We start from the raw sequence: 14,319 nt of genomic DNA, 5'->3' as shown, positions 1-14,319 counted from the left end.
ATTGGTGTGTTAAGTATGTCAAGTTGGGGTGTAGCGGAGGTTAGGGCCGGGAGGAGCTCCGCCCTGATTCTCCTCCTTGAATCTCTTCCACTTCTCCTTCTCCTCTCACTCTCCACTTCTCCTCCTCCTCTCACTCTCCACTCCTCCACTTCGATCTGACTGCCAGCTGAAGCTACAGATAACGCTAGTGCCTCCTCCCGTCTTATCTTCAGCAGCAACCAATGACTCACCGTGGTTTGTCACCGACCGCCTCAATAGCCGGTCGGCATTCAATGATCGATACGAAGCTGCCGCCACGATAATGACCTTTGACGTCCTTAATATCAAGTCTCCGGAACCCTCAGTACAGTCACTCGAATCCATCACGTCACTATGGAACTGGACAAGAAGCGCCCTTCGTCCCTCAAGTCGGAGGGCAATGTCTCTGCCGCAGAGGGACAAGTTGATGACATTATTGCAGCATACCAACGGATGCCAGAGTCTCTCCGCAGCATCAGCCAAGATGAACTCGATCGTCTCAACCGGAAGATTGTCCGCAAGGTCGACCTCATGGTGCTTCCCACCATTGGCATCCTATACATCCTGAACTACATCGACCGCCAGAACCTCGCCGCCGCCAAACTACAAGGCATCACCGAAGACCTCCATATGACGACCGACCAATTCGCCACGGCCGTGTCCATCCTGTTTGTCGGCTACCTCCCCTTTCAAATCCCCAGCAACCTCCTCATCACCAAAATCGCCCGCCCCGGCATGTACATCTGCCTGGCCGTCTCCATCTGGGGCTGCATCTCCGCCGCCACCGCCGCCGTGCACAACTACAGCCAATTGCTCGCCGTCCGGGCCATCCTCGGCATCGCCGAAGCCGTCTTCTTCCCAGGAGCCATCTACTACCTCTCGGCCTGGTACACCAAAGCCGAGCTCGGCAAACGCATCGCCGGTCTCTACATCGCCCAACAAGTCGGCAACGCCTTCGGGGGCCTCTTCGCCGCCGCCATCCTCCAACTCGACGGCATCCACCACATCGCCGGCTGGCAATGGCTCTTCATCATCGAAGGTTCCGCCACCGTCGGCATCGGCATCCTCTGCGCCTGCATCATGCCCGAATTCCCGCACAACAGCCGCATGCTCTCCCCTCTGGAGCGAGACCTCGCCGTCTGGCGCATCGAATCCGAAGCCGGCGCCGCGGAATCCAACGATTCCTCCCCGGCGGTCCTGCGTGGCTTCCTCGCCGCCCTGTCGGACCCGAAACTCCTCCTCCTCATCTTCGCCAACATGCTCTCCCAAGTCCAAGGCTCCATCGCCAATTACTTTCCCACCCTCGTCGACTCCCTCCACTTCTCCTCCACCATCAGCCTCCTCCTCACCGCCCCGCCTTACATCCTCGCCGGCATCGTCTACTACGCTCTCATGTACTACTCGGACCGCCACAATACCATCTACCCCATCATTCTCCTCCTCCTCGCCATCTCCATCGCCATGTACATCATCCTGCTCAGTACCGTGAACATCGGCGCCCGCTACTTCGCCATGATGATCCTGCCGTTTGCGTCCGTGGGTCCGCAACTCCTCCTCTACAAAACGATTAATCTGCATCTCGCGCGACCGGTCTCGAAACGCGCCGCGGCCTCGGCGCTGGTAAATGCCATCGGCGGAACGAGTAATATCTGGGCGTCGTATTTGTATTATTCCAGTCCGCGGTTTGATGCGGCGTTTGGCACGCTGCTCGGGGCGGGGGTGTTGTTAGCGGGGACCGTGACGGTGTATCGGTGGTGGGTGTTGCGGGAGAATCGGTGGTTGGATTCGGGGGAGCCGGAGTTGGTGGCGCGCGTGGTGAGGGGAGGGGTGACGGAGGAGATGGTACAGATGGGGTGGCGGTATGAGATGTATTGACATTTGCCCGGGAGAAGTAATTTGTGTGGGGTCATAGCTAGACAGCTGGATATGAAGATCTTGTCTCATCACAGCAGATGATATGGGTTGTTAGGAAAGGAGGGAGTATACCCTCGTAACTAGTAACTGTGGATTCAGTCGGACTGGTTAGGGCTGTGACTACTCAGGCCATTCCCATACCCTTACCCAATCTACAGTCCTACACCACCACCACCATCCACATCATAACAAAACACATATCCTCATCCATAAATTCCATCTAATCTAATAAATCAAGGGTATTAAACCTGCGCAATACACTCCACCTCAATCACCGTCCCCTCCCCCGGCGGCAACGCCTGCAAACACGACCTGGAAGGCATCGGCTTCGGCAAAAACTCCACGTAGACTTCATTCATCGCCGCGAAATCTTTCATATCTGCCAGATAGACATTGTATTTGACGACTTGTTCGAGGGATGAGTCGGAGAGTTCGAGGACTTCTTTTAGGTTTTGGAGGACGGTTCTCTATCTCCCGTGTAGGTATTAGTTGGTGGATTGATGGGGGGGATGGGGGGAGGAGGGAGGGGTACAGTGGCTTGTTTGATTTCTCCGGTGGCGGTTTGGCCGGCGAGGAAGACGAGGCCGGGGATTTTGACGGCGGGGGCTGTATTTATTAGATGGGTTGGATTGGATATACGGGGGAGAAAGAATGCCCAGGGTGTGTTTGGGGGGTGTAGACGCACAGTTATGAGGTTTGGGAGGGAACTTTTCGCTGGAGATGAGTTGGCGGGACATGATGAACGATAGTCAATTGAGTGAGTTTGGTTGTGAGAGGATGAAGTGTGGATTATGGAAGTTTAAATGCATGGTGTGAGGAATACTGGGGGGCGTGCCAAGCGGAGGAGCTCCTCCCATCTTATCGGATCTGCGTTATCGATCGGATAACTAGGTAACACCGCTATGCCAAGCCCTCGATAAGGAGAATGACTGTGGAGAGGAAAGACGATAAGCATTTGGTGATGGTATTCTACGTGAATGGAGGCATATTCTGGGCTCCTATGAGGAGCTCCCATCATATGTTCACGGTATCAGGATAGATGTAGGGTAGTCGCAATCTTGGATATAAGTATCGCTGGATAACGAACACACGAGGAACAAGATATCAAGATACCACCATCCAAAGTACTCAATTAAATCACATCATGGCACCCACTCCTCCATTCAACCCTCCCTCCGCTGACCTCCCCGGAAAGCCTTTCGTGCCCGAATGGATTCCCCCGGCCGTGACCAAGGAGAAGCACAACTTTGCGCAGCTCAAGTCGATTGATCTGTCACTGCTGGATTCCGAGGATCCAGCGGTCGTGGACAATCTGATTCAACAGGTCAAGGTGGCTATTCGCGATGATGGCTTCCTCTTCCTGGAAAACTACGGAGTCTCATTGGAACAGGTAAGATTCCCCCTGACCTTGAAAGCACCGGCAGACTAACATGGTTCAGCTGCACCGCCAATTCGCCCTCGCTCAATACCTCTACAACAACATCAGCGAGGAAGACAAAGAGCGACTTCTTTTCGACCCCGACACGGGCGTCTGGTCGGGATATAAGCATCCTTATGGATTCAAGGTGCCCCCATGCCCCCCCCAACACAGCCCTAATTACCATCATCTAACCCATGCAACAGCGCCACCGCGGCCCCCCCGACGGCATCGAGCAATTCAACTGGTACAAGCCCGACTGGGCATCCCCCCAAACGCGGGTCCCTTCCTGTCTGCACCCCTTCATGGACGAAATCGAATCCTTCGCCACCTACCTCACCCAATCCGTGAACCGCCGCCTCCTGACCCTCTTCTCCCGCGTCCTCGAACTCCCCGACGACTACCTCTGGCACCACGTGCAATCCCACGGCAGCCCCACCGGCGAAGGCTACTTCCGACACGCGCTCTTCCGCCCCGTGCCAAAACAAACCGAAGAAGCGTCCAAGGGACTCCGCATGCACGGGCACACGGACTTTGGTCTCACGACGCTGCTGTTCTCCGTGCCCATCAGTTGTCTCCAGATCTGGGGCCGCGATGAACAGTGGTATTATGTGCCGTATAAGCCGGGGGCGTTGGTGATTAATATTGGGGATACCTTGGAGATTGTCTCGGGGGGACATTTTAAGGCGACGAGGCATCGGGTGTTTCGGCCGCCGGTGGATCAGAGACACGAGGAGAGGTTGAGTTTGGTGTTGTTTAATAGTTCGGTGGGGGGGTTGAGGATGCAGCCGGCTTATGGTGAGTACATACCCCCCTTTTTTTTTATCGCTTGAGATGTGTGGGAGTGGAGAGGTGCTGATGGGGGTAGAATCCCCGCTTATTCAACGGGAAGGCTGTGTCGAGGAACAGGGGGTGTATAAGGAGTTTCGGAACCTCACGGCGCAGGGCAAGTTGGTCCCGACGAATAAACAGTGGCGAGAGATTCAGATCGCGACGGTCACGGATCCCACGGATACAGTGCGGAATCGGGTCGGGGCGGATCAGGTGTTGATTGATGGGAAGGTCATGCATCAGAGGGAGTATATGGGGGTCAAGGTGGTGTTGCCAGTGTAATTGCGGGTCTGGTCTGGGAGATGGGTCTGTGAATGGAATGAATGTTGGTGCATTCGATGTGATTTCGTTGTTGGTTAGTTGCATTACGAAGATGAAAACGGATAGCCGGCTTCTAGTCCATATAGTTCTTTTATGGGCATGTGCCCGGTCAGCATTCGAGGTAACTAGTCGTAACTACCGAACAGCAGCCTAATACAATAGAACTCATTTTTCAGTAGCATCCAATACATACGACCATAGGGTGTGGAGAACAGGGCTTCCCGTCCGCTCAGCCGTACTTAAGCCACACGCCGGGAGGTTAGTAGTTGGGTGGGTGACCACCAGCGAATCCCTTCTGTTGTATGTATCCCTTTTTCATTTTTTTTTCGTAAAAAAAGGGGGTTGAGAATTCTGGCTGGTACGTGCTGTAGGACGCGATGCTACCTTTATATAGACGCATATGAAAATTACACGTGGTGTACATTCCAACTGGCATTGCTGTCAACTACGTATTAGATAGTATTATTGATAGTAGAATCAATCCTTCCCAGTTCCATCCCCGTATCCACCTCCAGCACCCAAATCCGTTCACCGTCGGCAGCGACACCAGGGTGAAAATGATACTGCTGGTCCCCGTCACCCTCCAGAGTCAGCCCTGTTCCCCCCACCCACGGCACCAACGACCCAATCGCTTTCGGAATCCGAGGCGCATCGTACCGGTTATAGTAGCACCAGAACACGGCGACGAGGCCAAGGATATCCACCGAAACCACCGCGATGATGATCACAATGGCGGTAGTAGAGGGACCGAGCCCCCACATGGTATACACGGTGGTACCGGGAATGGGCACGGGAGGGCCTTCGGGGAAGAGTTGGGGGCGGTGGAGGGTGAGGTAATTGGCGAAGGTTCTTTGGTAGAGGGATTGGGTGGCGTGGGTGAGGTCTTGGACGGTGCTGTTGGTGTGGCCCTGGCGCGCTGTCTGGTAGAGGGTGGTGGTTTGGTCGTTGGGGAAGGAGGAGAGGTAGTACGGCAGGGGGTGGGGATGGACGGTGAGGTTGTGGATGAAGGTGCCGAGGTTCTGGTTGAAGGTTTCGAGGGCCGTGGAGAGGTTTTGGTACAAGGAGTCGGTGGTGACCGGGAAATCGGAGGGAATGGAGGTGTGTTTTAGGATTTGGCCGGTTGGGGAGACTGGACCTCGGAGGATTCGATGGTGAGGTGCGGGCTGCAGGAGAGAGCTGTGGAGGTGTTGTCGGGGGAGAGTGAGGCGGAAACCAAGAAGCTGAGTCTCTGGCAGTCGGAGGTGTCGGGCCAGGCGTATTGGATTCGGGGTTGGTCGGCATCGGTGAGGGGTTGGGAGACGTGGCAGTGGCGACGGCGATGGCTGGACAGGGTGTAGGACCAATGGACTGTTCTGGTGTCATCGTCGATGATTGCATTGGTAGGTGGGACTGTCTCACACACAAGGTAGGTGCCAAACCCTCGCGTGGTGGCGGTCGATTGTACCCCAATGGAGCCCTCGAGGACGCCGGTCGTGAATGGGAGGAATGACATGTTGCTCGTGGTCCATGGCAACTCGGACTGGCTCATCGTCCCGGGATAGATTGTGCGGTCATAGCTCTGGAAATCGGGGCGCAAAGCTTGGTCGAGGAAGATGGAAGTATGATATACAGTGTTGAGGTTGGCCGGGGAGGCGAAATACGTGAGGAGCTGTGGCTCGAACAATCCACCACTCACGACAAGTAGGCTCAGATTGAGCAGGCAAAGCACTGACAGACCCAAGACAGCAATGGAAGGTCGGGGCCCTTCTCGCAACCACATACACAGTGCAGTCATAGGGGCATGGCTCGGCACCGATAGTCGCTTCGACGAGATCGGCCCTTGCCGCAGCCAAATCCAGGGTTCAGTGACACTGAAATGCCGGTGGAGCGAGTTGGAGAGGGAGCAGACCATGGAAGCAAGCATGGTCGGCCCATAAATCAAGCATATCACCGATATTTGAAACCGGGTCGAGGTGACGGACTCGAGGGTATGTATTTTGATCCATCTGGATGCCAATCCCAATGCTGTGACCGAGCCCGAGAGCACGACACATTCTATCATAAACCACGGCAGGGTTAGGAAGTGCGGCATGCGGTCATGGCGTCTCGATGCCGCTGGAAGGGGACACATTTTTGCGGGATACCCGTCCATCGAGCATAATTCAAGGCGTCGATCGCCAGTGACTGTGGTCCACTTGCACCATAGACCCTTGGCCCACTTTCGCAGCGCCCTCGTTTTGGCCACATGGTAGCTGGGGTGGGACAAGGTATGAAGGGTTTCCGGACCGATTAGACGAGCGACCAGACCGCACTGTGCAGCAATTGAGCTAGGGTCCCCCTGGAGGAAACTTGGACGACGAGGGTAGATGTAGCCCAGGGCCAGGAGCAGACCGAACCCCAACACCATGATTACTTCAACCATAACCGCCGTCTGATGGATCACCGCGATGGCCAAGGCGTATGTGAAGTGATTAGCGTCCACCCGGACGGCGTCGGCGTGCTGATCGAAAAACATGTTGATCGCGTCCAGAAACTCGTTATTCCAAAGATCGGCGATCTGTTTCTGGTATTGCGTCAGAGTGAGACTCTCCGTATCGCCAGCCACAGCCACGGGGGAAGACACCAGGGGCCGGCTGAGATTGGTGAGACTGTGGTCCATGAGGAGCCCTGCCGCGGCACGCTCCGAGTACATCAGGTTCTGGAATCCGTGGATGCTAAACTCGGTGTCTGTCAGGTCGCGTACAGTGGAAGGAAGGATGTCAACGGTAGTGAGGGTAGACTTGGAGTCCAGTGAGATGTTAGCGATGGCCTGTCTATACACCGGCTGGCATGCAAGCGCGATCACACTCGATTTCAGCAACGTTTCAGACTTTATTGTCAGGTCTATCATTACACCTAGTAGCCCAGTTGAAGGGCATTCGGTAACATTCTAGGCGGATGAAGAAGACGAATCCCGCCTGGAGTGAAAAGGCTCCCAATAACGTGCCTGAAAGCTGCCGTCCTCGAACGGAATGAGAGTGTCTAGAGCGATGCTGATGTTACAGCTGGACTTTGACTTTGTCCCAGCTAATGCGAGGCCGGAGAGATTCCACGAAAGTCCGCGTGCTCTGGTCGGGTCTTCAGTGGTAGTGACATCGAACAAGGTACTCGATGCTGCTGCTGTCACGGTGGCATTCCTGCAGGTCATGTCCGACCAATACACCGGTTGGTCCAAGGCCAAGCTTGACAGCCCATCGCTATCATCCGCTAGGATTGCGACAGGAGCAGTAGCATAGGTTGAGTTCCCATGCCCCCGAGGAAGATTGCCACGAGGATTCTGTGACGTGCTCCGGTACGCGGCTTCGATTGCCAACCAGTTTTCCTGGACGTCCAGATCCACCAGCTGCGGCCATGTATCCACTTGTCTCCTTTCCAGCACCTGAATCGATACCAGGCCAACGAGCCCTGACAGTAACGACGGGGCTAGGTCCTGTATAAGCAGAGACATCACCGAGACCCCTAGCACGAGCCAATGACGGTTTCGCGCGGCGCGAATCGGCCGGAGGAACCCAGCGTCGAAATTGTAATCGAGGAATAGCACACTGGCAGGCGCTCCCTTGGGATTGGCTAGCTGGAAGTAGGGTTCCAGACGAAAAGCTTCTTGGGCGAAGCCTTGCCAAGGAATCAAGGCGACCAGGGCAACGATGGTGGGGGCATTTCCCCAGGCTTGCCATGCAGATGACGATAAATCTTCCACCTTTTGGTATTGCACGAGACCATTATGGCGATTGGACAACTGACGGAGGATCTCGACGGCAAGGGCGATCAAGAGCAGGAGAGCCGACAGGGCAAGCAGGTAGGGTCTGCGGAGAGAGGGTGGGAGCCAGCCCTTCTTCGCGTCAGCTGCCGACCATCCACGGCAAACGCACAGCATGTAGGGCCTAGAAACGGGTTGTCATGGCAGTGGTTTGTCATGCCATAGGATCCAAGACCAAACGGAATAGCCTCTGCAGGTATCGAACATTGGGCGGTAAGGAGAAAAAGTTCTGAAGACAAAGTTGATGCCCAGACCCACTAGTGGGGGCAGGGTCCTGATAACGTTTTCTTCCGCCCGGATACGCCGGAGCTGCTTGGTGGCAATTCAGAGAAGTAGGAGAGGGTGGTCAATATACACAAAGACATTGAGACGAGACAGGGGTGGGTAGAAAATAATACCGTAGCACAGTGCCATTCCAGCAGCAATCATGTAGACTGGAACACAATATACCAGGGTCATACCTAGAAGACAACCATATCCAGACGGTACAATCGTGATCAAAAATAAAAAGCATGAAAAAAAAAGAATCAGAACATACAACAGAAGGGATTCGCTGGTGGTTATCCACCCAACTACTAACCTCCCGGCGTGTGGCTTAAACACGGCTAATATCCGGGTGGGTGCTATTTGCATGAGCCAAGGATAAGCACTACTTTACTGTCACGCGACTGGGGTGAGCTTAGGGTGAATATACAATAGTTAGAGTGAGTATACTCACTCCGCTCATACTTACTAATATAACTAGTAGATTTTAATATCCACAGAATCTGTACAAGGTCAACTGTTGGATACAATACTGCTGCCTGTAGCACTGCCCTTCTTGGCTGCATGCACAGCCGGCGGACTGACATGAAATTGGCAGGTATACTGAGACAAGAATCTGGAAACAGATAGACTAAGTTATCTTGTCTACAAAGAGTGAGCAAAAGCTCCCAAAATCCTATTTCGCTGCTCATTTGCGTCTTCAGATTGGTCGGATTGGCTCACTGTTTGCGGGTAGATTCTGCCGCTTTGCTCCATCACTTTTGACTTGCCAACCCGTGTCCGTTGTGTGCCGCCCTTTTGGCCTTTTGGCTGTCTCACTGCCTAGGTCGTTGGCACATCTGCCTTGGTGCCTTGTGCCTCGCTCATTTACTTCTTATCGCGTCTTATCATAATCTTATCCTTATCATGTGTCTACATCTCCTTGGGTCCTTCCTTGCCTTTCTATTGCCTTTCTGGGTTTAATATTCAATATGGCTTGTTCCATTCCTTTTACTAATTGTCTTCGTCATCTTTGGTCTTTGACTGACGCGTGTGACTTACCCTAATAACTATATTTATCCTAGTACTTCAATATCGCCCTCTATACTTGCTCTGTCTTGATCCTCCTGCTTAATAACTTTATTTTGTGATTGACCCTCTCTAATCACTTCACTGCGCTTCATCCTTGGTCTATGTAAACTTCCTCTTGTTCCCCCGTATTTCTTTATATTCTCAACATCATCTTCCTTCTTCTAGGACCTCCGTGGCTCTGTCCTAAATACTTATTTGTATGACTAGGACATTCGTGTCCCTGTCTTATACTGCGGGTGTTGTCCTTTGTTGTCCTTTATTATGCTTTAAAGGTACGCTGTTATGTGCTACACTCTTTAGAGAAACATTCAATTTGCGAAGAAGTGGACTATATAAGCATCAAAAATAGCAAAAGAGAAGGGGAAAAAAAAAAAAGAGATCCCTATTCCGCACCTGCCTCCTGCTATGTTGAATAACAGATAGGCTTCTTAACCGGGAACTCTTAAGAAGGCTTGTATCCAGGTAGGTAAGGCTTCACTTAGTCAAGACCCTGCTTCCCAAAGTGGGGCGTTTCTCCGGCGTGTCAATGACGGTCCATTTGTGCCATAGATGCAAGAGGCGGATAGTCAGGCTTAAGGCGGCTGTCTTCGTTGGCCATACGGGCAATGCAGTATAGAGCTAGTTTGATAGTCATCTTTCCGACCCCATGTGCGCCCCAAGGTATAAATGCGTACTGCAGGAGGCGAATCGAAGGGGGGCCTAAATCAGCAGTGTTCACGGAGCCATCATCCGATGTGCCAGCCATAGACGCCTGGTTTATTGAAGACGAGATAACTCGCTGGTTTGATAGTTGTCGAACACCCCGCCGCGGTCTTGGGGACCTTTGGATATCAATATCCTGGAATGCTTGCAATACTAGCAATCCCTCTTCAGTGATTAAGAACCCGAAACGGCATCTGTACATAGCACAATAATACTGAATTTGCTTTAATGGAGAAATTTGACGCGGCCCATCAAATTCGTAACCATTGCGAATAGAATTTCGGACTTTTGTAATAGCATCTCTGTGTGACCATTGGTTTTTGGTGTCTCCGAGAATGATGGCCTTGGGACGATCCTTTGCTGGACCATGTCCTTGCAGATAGAGTTTGTTTCCCCCTGACCAATCAGGTCTACATTTGTTGGTTTCCCATGTTATCGCACCGGATGACAAGAACAAATCCTCTGGAAGGGCACAGGACACGGGGATCATGATTGACGCTGCAACAACGTGCCCCAATGCCTCTTCATCGTGAAGTTGACTGAACATAGACGCTTCGCATTGAGGAGTAGGATCAGCCAAGTCCACCTGGCGGCTCAAATCAGGACTGAAGAGCGACATCAGATTCTGGTAATTAAATTCGGTCCATGGCTCCACATTCTCGACGGGGAACCATAGGGTGTTAAACGTGAACTTGACTGGTCCACGCGCTATACATGAGATGCGAGGATTGGGCCGCGTCAAGTATGATAGGAGTGTTTCTGGCATTGCGATGAATGAGACAAGATGGAGTCTTAAGAATGAATAGTGAGGAGTAGAGAATTAGACACTGAGAAATGGATACTGAGAAATGGATACTGAGAAATGGATACTGAGAAATAGATACTGAGAAATGGATATTGAGATGTGAATGTTCTAAAAAGGCTGGGGAGCCTTTTATATGATTGCCATTAAACCTCCATAGGCGTGATTGAAGAGACAATCCTAGGGCTTTGAGTTGTATGCCTGCATTAGCACCAAACCGGTCGGCACCAGTAGGATCATTGCACACTGAGGAGAATCACATCTTAGAGCTTTGAGCGAATCAAGATAGAAAGGTATAGCCCCAGACACACAGCACCGGTTGCCTACAGAACACCAGTTTTGGATACAATACTAATTTCCTATGCACAGTACTAATTTCCCATGCACAGCACCGGTTTCTATGCACAGCACCGGTTTCCCATGCACAGCACCGGTTTCTATGCACAGCACCGGTTTCCCATGCACAGCACCGGTTTCCTATGCACGGCACCGGCTTCCTATGCACAGCACTGGAATGAGTAAAGTTCACCTGCATTAGTGCCGTCCAATTTGCGCTAAAATAGGTTGTTCTCGAATTAGTGTTCCTTGATGCCGAGAAATGTTACTGTTCTCATGAACAGCCATTACTAAGCCGCATCTGGTCATATGACTATGTAACGTAATCAACTACAACCCCAGAATCTTCGACACTCATATAAAGCAGTCTCTTCCGTGCCCCCTCTACTAAGCTGAGTATATCACGTGCCTACATTCGGCTTCCTGCGCTGGCTAATTCCGAACTCTTGAAGGCCTCCCCTAACCAACAACGGGGCGGTATGAGTGACAAGTCGTGGACCGAGCAATTCTTCTCTCAATGGCCATGGCCGGATCGGATAAAAGCAGTACGTACGAACAATCGGGATTTCAGACCTTTTCTTCCGCAACGAAGATGGAAGTTGGGAAGAGCAGTGGGTACCAATCTGCGCTCCAGCGAGGATCAGAATCAAGTTCTATGGCTTTTCATTCAGGACCGAGAGACGTATGTACCCAAGTATGTCGCTAAAGTAGTAAGTATATGAGGATTTAAGTTTCTTTCAGGGGATGGCTGACTTCCTAAGTTCTCTGAATATACTGAAAGGGACGCACTATTTCAGCTCCGGCGCTTTCCACCCCGCATACCTAAGAATGTTAAGGAGGCACAAGATGAACTTGACCCATATACTAACGAAGCTCGAGCATACCACTGCATCGAGATGTCGTGCACAAGCTCAGAAAGGATATATTATCCAGAGTTTCACGGTGTTATCACTGATATTGGAATATCAAGGCTCACTTATGGCTTTATCAATCCTCGGGCCATTGTTCTTGAATCCATCAGGCCAAAGCTTGCATCACGACGAATTTTAGCGGCCCACGGAGAAGATAACAGTGAGATTCAGAATCAGCTCAAGCAATTAGGGCTCAGTGATTTGGAATTGGAATACTATCATAGTCTATTCCACGACCGTATCCGCCGTCTTCTAGTGTTACACAAACTCGGAATCACACATGGTGATGTACGAGATGATCATTTCAGACTGCCAGGGGATTTCTATGATACAGTCTTATATGACTTTTCTCATTCTTATACCTTCTCTTCAGTCATGCCTTACTTGGTCAATTTTCGTCCACCATGTTCTTTGAAGAAGATTTCAGACTACGAACAGACCATGGTCAAGCAACAGATCTATGAACGGTAGGCAACACAAGTCAATATTATCAGCAGGAAGCTAAATTTCAACTAGGGCAAAAAACTTAGACTTCCGTAATTACCTTGAAAAGTCTAGTGGACTTACTCAAGCAATGCTCATGGATACACTCTTCCAACCACTCAAAGAAGAACCATTAGAACTGATAATTTTGCGAGTGAATTTTCGTCCTGACGGTTAGTTTACCTCTGTCCCATTATTTATGAACATATCTAGTACCTCATAGCCTTCTCCATGCCATCGGTGAATTCGGTTTTCCCTTTTCTTGAAGATATCAGTCCAAAGGATGATACCACATGGCATATCCGTAGAGGTCGGCTGTTGGAATCCTATGAATCTGTTTGGATAAGCTCTACAACGAATGATTCAGGCCACACTTCCACGAGCATCGTGTCTGACCTTGACTTTACCGAAAATATTGCGGGCGCAAATCGCAGATACTTCCTCTGCTTAGTACCGAAGGTATGGGGAGTTGCAGATGTCCGCAGTCCACTTTTGAATATCTGTTCGTCCTTGCCGCGTGGTGCTCGCGGCTGCATCAAGACCAGTATCGATCTAGCACTATAACTAATCAGAAACCATGTGTCCTTGACAAACAAGCCCGATACACTGTACCAGAATGCGTCTCTGCAATAGTTACATAGAATAAATGAAGCTTCTCGGCACGGCCATGTCGATTCCCGGACATCCTAGACGGGTGGTTGGTTTGGAGTAATAACGAGCAATATTCCGGCATTTCCTGCTGGTGAATGGAACTGATTCTTATACACTATACTTTATCAGATCACAACTTGGATATTTTCTTGACTTATGCAAATTTGGATTCATGTCTATAACCTCCATATGCCTTGCTCTCCTGGCCTGCTCTCCTGGCCTGCTCTTCTTGGGCTGCCTTCTTCTCTGCCTTCCGTAATCAGCGTGGCTTTCCTTGGAATCACTGGCTGCTTACTTCCCTGTGTCTACCTTCTCCGGTGTCATCTTCTTTGGTATTATCATGATGAACTGTATATGTACGACTATCGTTTCTATCGTGGCATTGGTAATCAAAGCCCGGCCTATGTCTAATTTTGGAGGCTACCTAGGAGGAAAAGAATTGCACATGCTCCAAATATGGTCGCAACACAGCCTGCCTGATGGATGTCCTGCCCGCCTTTGGATACATCACACAAGGGTTGAGTAAACGATTCTATTACTATCATCATTGGCTTTAATCACCGCTAACATACATGGGTTTTCTACTTAAATTCCATTTCCCGCTCACGGTTTCTGACTTTACTTATCTCAGGAGCCTTACCATCAGCAATAATCCTTGAGAACGTTTAGAGGCAGGAAAACTACACTACAGGATATAATGGGTGCTATTGGAATAGCTGCTTCAGTCCTTTGATGCAATATCTTCAGGTTAACCTGAAAAACGTGAAACCTCTTTGAAAATCTTACTCTGAATTAGCAAACAGGAAGCCAGTCGATAAGATTT

General features: G+C 51.1%; 7 protein-coding genes across 7 annotated transcripts; 3 read left to right on the top strand and 4 right to left on the bottom strand.

Moving 5' to 3' along the window:
- Positions 1 to 194: 194 nt before the first annotated feature.
- BO80DRAFT_484532 (putative pantothenate transporter) lies at positions 195 to 1,893 on the top strand (the record flags this gene model as incomplete). The annotated part of the gene is made up of 1 exon (XM_025723472.1): positions 195 to 1,893. Exon 1 carries the CDS (start codon positions 373 to 375, stop codon positions 1,891 to 1,893), a length of 1,521 nt encoding a protein of 506 aa, XP_025570629.1. The 5' UTR covers positions 195 to 372.
- Positions 1,894 to 2,174: 281 nt separating this feature from the next.
- BO80DRAFT_484529 (RidA family protein) lies at positions 2,175 to 2,742 on the bottom strand (the record flags this gene model as incomplete). Its single annotated transcript, XM_025723471.1, has 3 exons — positions 2,618 to 2,742; positions 2,465 to 2,538; positions 2,175 to 2,399 (listed from the first exon to the last, which is right to left on the bottom strand). Exons 1-3 carry the CDS (start codon positions 2,667 to 2,669, stop codon positions 2,175 to 2,177), a joined length of 351 nt encoding a protein of 116 aa, XP_025570628.1. The 5' UTR covers positions 2,670 to 2,742.
- Positions 2,743 to 3,076: 334 nt separating this feature from the next.
- BO80DRAFT_449362 (Clavaminate synthase-like protein) lies at positions 3,077 to 4,462 on the top strand (the record flags this gene model as incomplete). Its single annotated transcript, XM_025721740.1, has 4 exons — positions 3,077 to 3,322; positions 3,372 to 3,497; positions 3,556 to 4,147; positions 4,218 to 4,462. 4 exons carry the CDS (start codon positions 3,077 to 3,079, stop codon positions 4,460 to 4,462), a joined length of 1,209 nt encoding a protein of 402 aa, XP_025570627.1.
- Positions 4,463 to 4,953: 491 nt separating this feature from the next.
- On the bottom strand, positions 4,954 to 8,772 carry BO80DRAFT_505503 (DUF3433 domain-containing protein; the record flags this gene model as incomplete). Its single annotated transcript, XM_025724491.1, has 3 exons — positions 7,463 to 8,772; positions 5,904 to 7,363; positions 4,954 to 5,823 (listed from the first exon to the last, which is right to left on the bottom strand). Exons 1-3 carry the CDS (start codon positions 8,391 to 8,393, stop codon positions 4,954 to 4,956), a joined length of 3,261 nt encoding a protein of 1,086 aa, XP_025570626.1. The 5' UTR covers positions 8,394 to 8,772.
- On the bottom strand, positions 8,397 to 8,943 carry BO80DRAFT_229445 (uncharacterized protein). Its single transcript, XM_025714452.1, has one exon. The coding sequence runs from the start codon at positions 8,907 to 8,909 to the stop codon at positions 8,601 to 8,603; it is 309 nt and encodes a 102-aa protein (XP_025570625.1). The 5' UTR covers positions 8,910 to 8,943; the 3' UTR covers positions 8,397 to 8,600.
- A 1,575-nt stretch (positions 8,944 to 10,518) lies between these two features.
- On the bottom strand, positions 10,519 to 11,079 carry BO80DRAFT_320041 (uncharacterized protein; the record flags this gene model as incomplete). Its single annotated transcript, XM_025715118.1, has 1 exon — positions 10,519 to 11,079. A coding segment is annotated over one exon (561 nt), but the record flags the coding sequence as incomplete, so codon positions are not given.
- A 781-nt stretch (positions 11,080 to 11,860) lies between these two features.
- On the top strand, positions 11,861 to 13,409 carry BO80DRAFT_497068 (uncharacterized protein; the record flags this gene model as incomplete). Its single annotated transcript, XM_025724058.1, has 4 exons — positions 11,861 to 12,161; positions 12,213 to 12,829; positions 12,879 to 13,018; positions 13,069 to 13,409. The coding sequence occupies exons 1-4, from the start codon at positions 11,931 to 11,933 to the stop codon at positions 13,407 to 13,409; spliced, it is 1,329 nt and encodes a 442-aa protein (XP_025570623.1). The 5' UTR covers positions 11,861 to 11,930.
- Between the last annotated feature and the right edge of the window lie 910 nt (positions 13,410 to 14,319).

The sequence above is a fragment of the Aspergillus ibericus genome (genome assembly GCF_003184845.1).
Source record: "Aspergillus ibericus CBS 121593 unplaced genomic scaffold BO80scaffold_59, whole genome shotgun sequence".
Lineage (NCBI taxonomy): Eukaryota > Fungi > Ascomycota > Eurotiomycetes > Eurotiales > Aspergillaceae > Aspergillus > Aspergillus ibericus.
The sequence above is the reverse complement of the archived record's forward strand: the minus strand, read 5'-3'. Positions and strand labels throughout refer to the sequence as shown.

Excerpts from the sequence above, each read along its gene's own strand:
- BO80DRAFT_229445 (XM_025714452.1), bottom strand. The coding sequence starts at position 8,909 with ATGCAAATAGCACCCACCCGGATATTAGCCGTGTTTAAGCCACACGCC.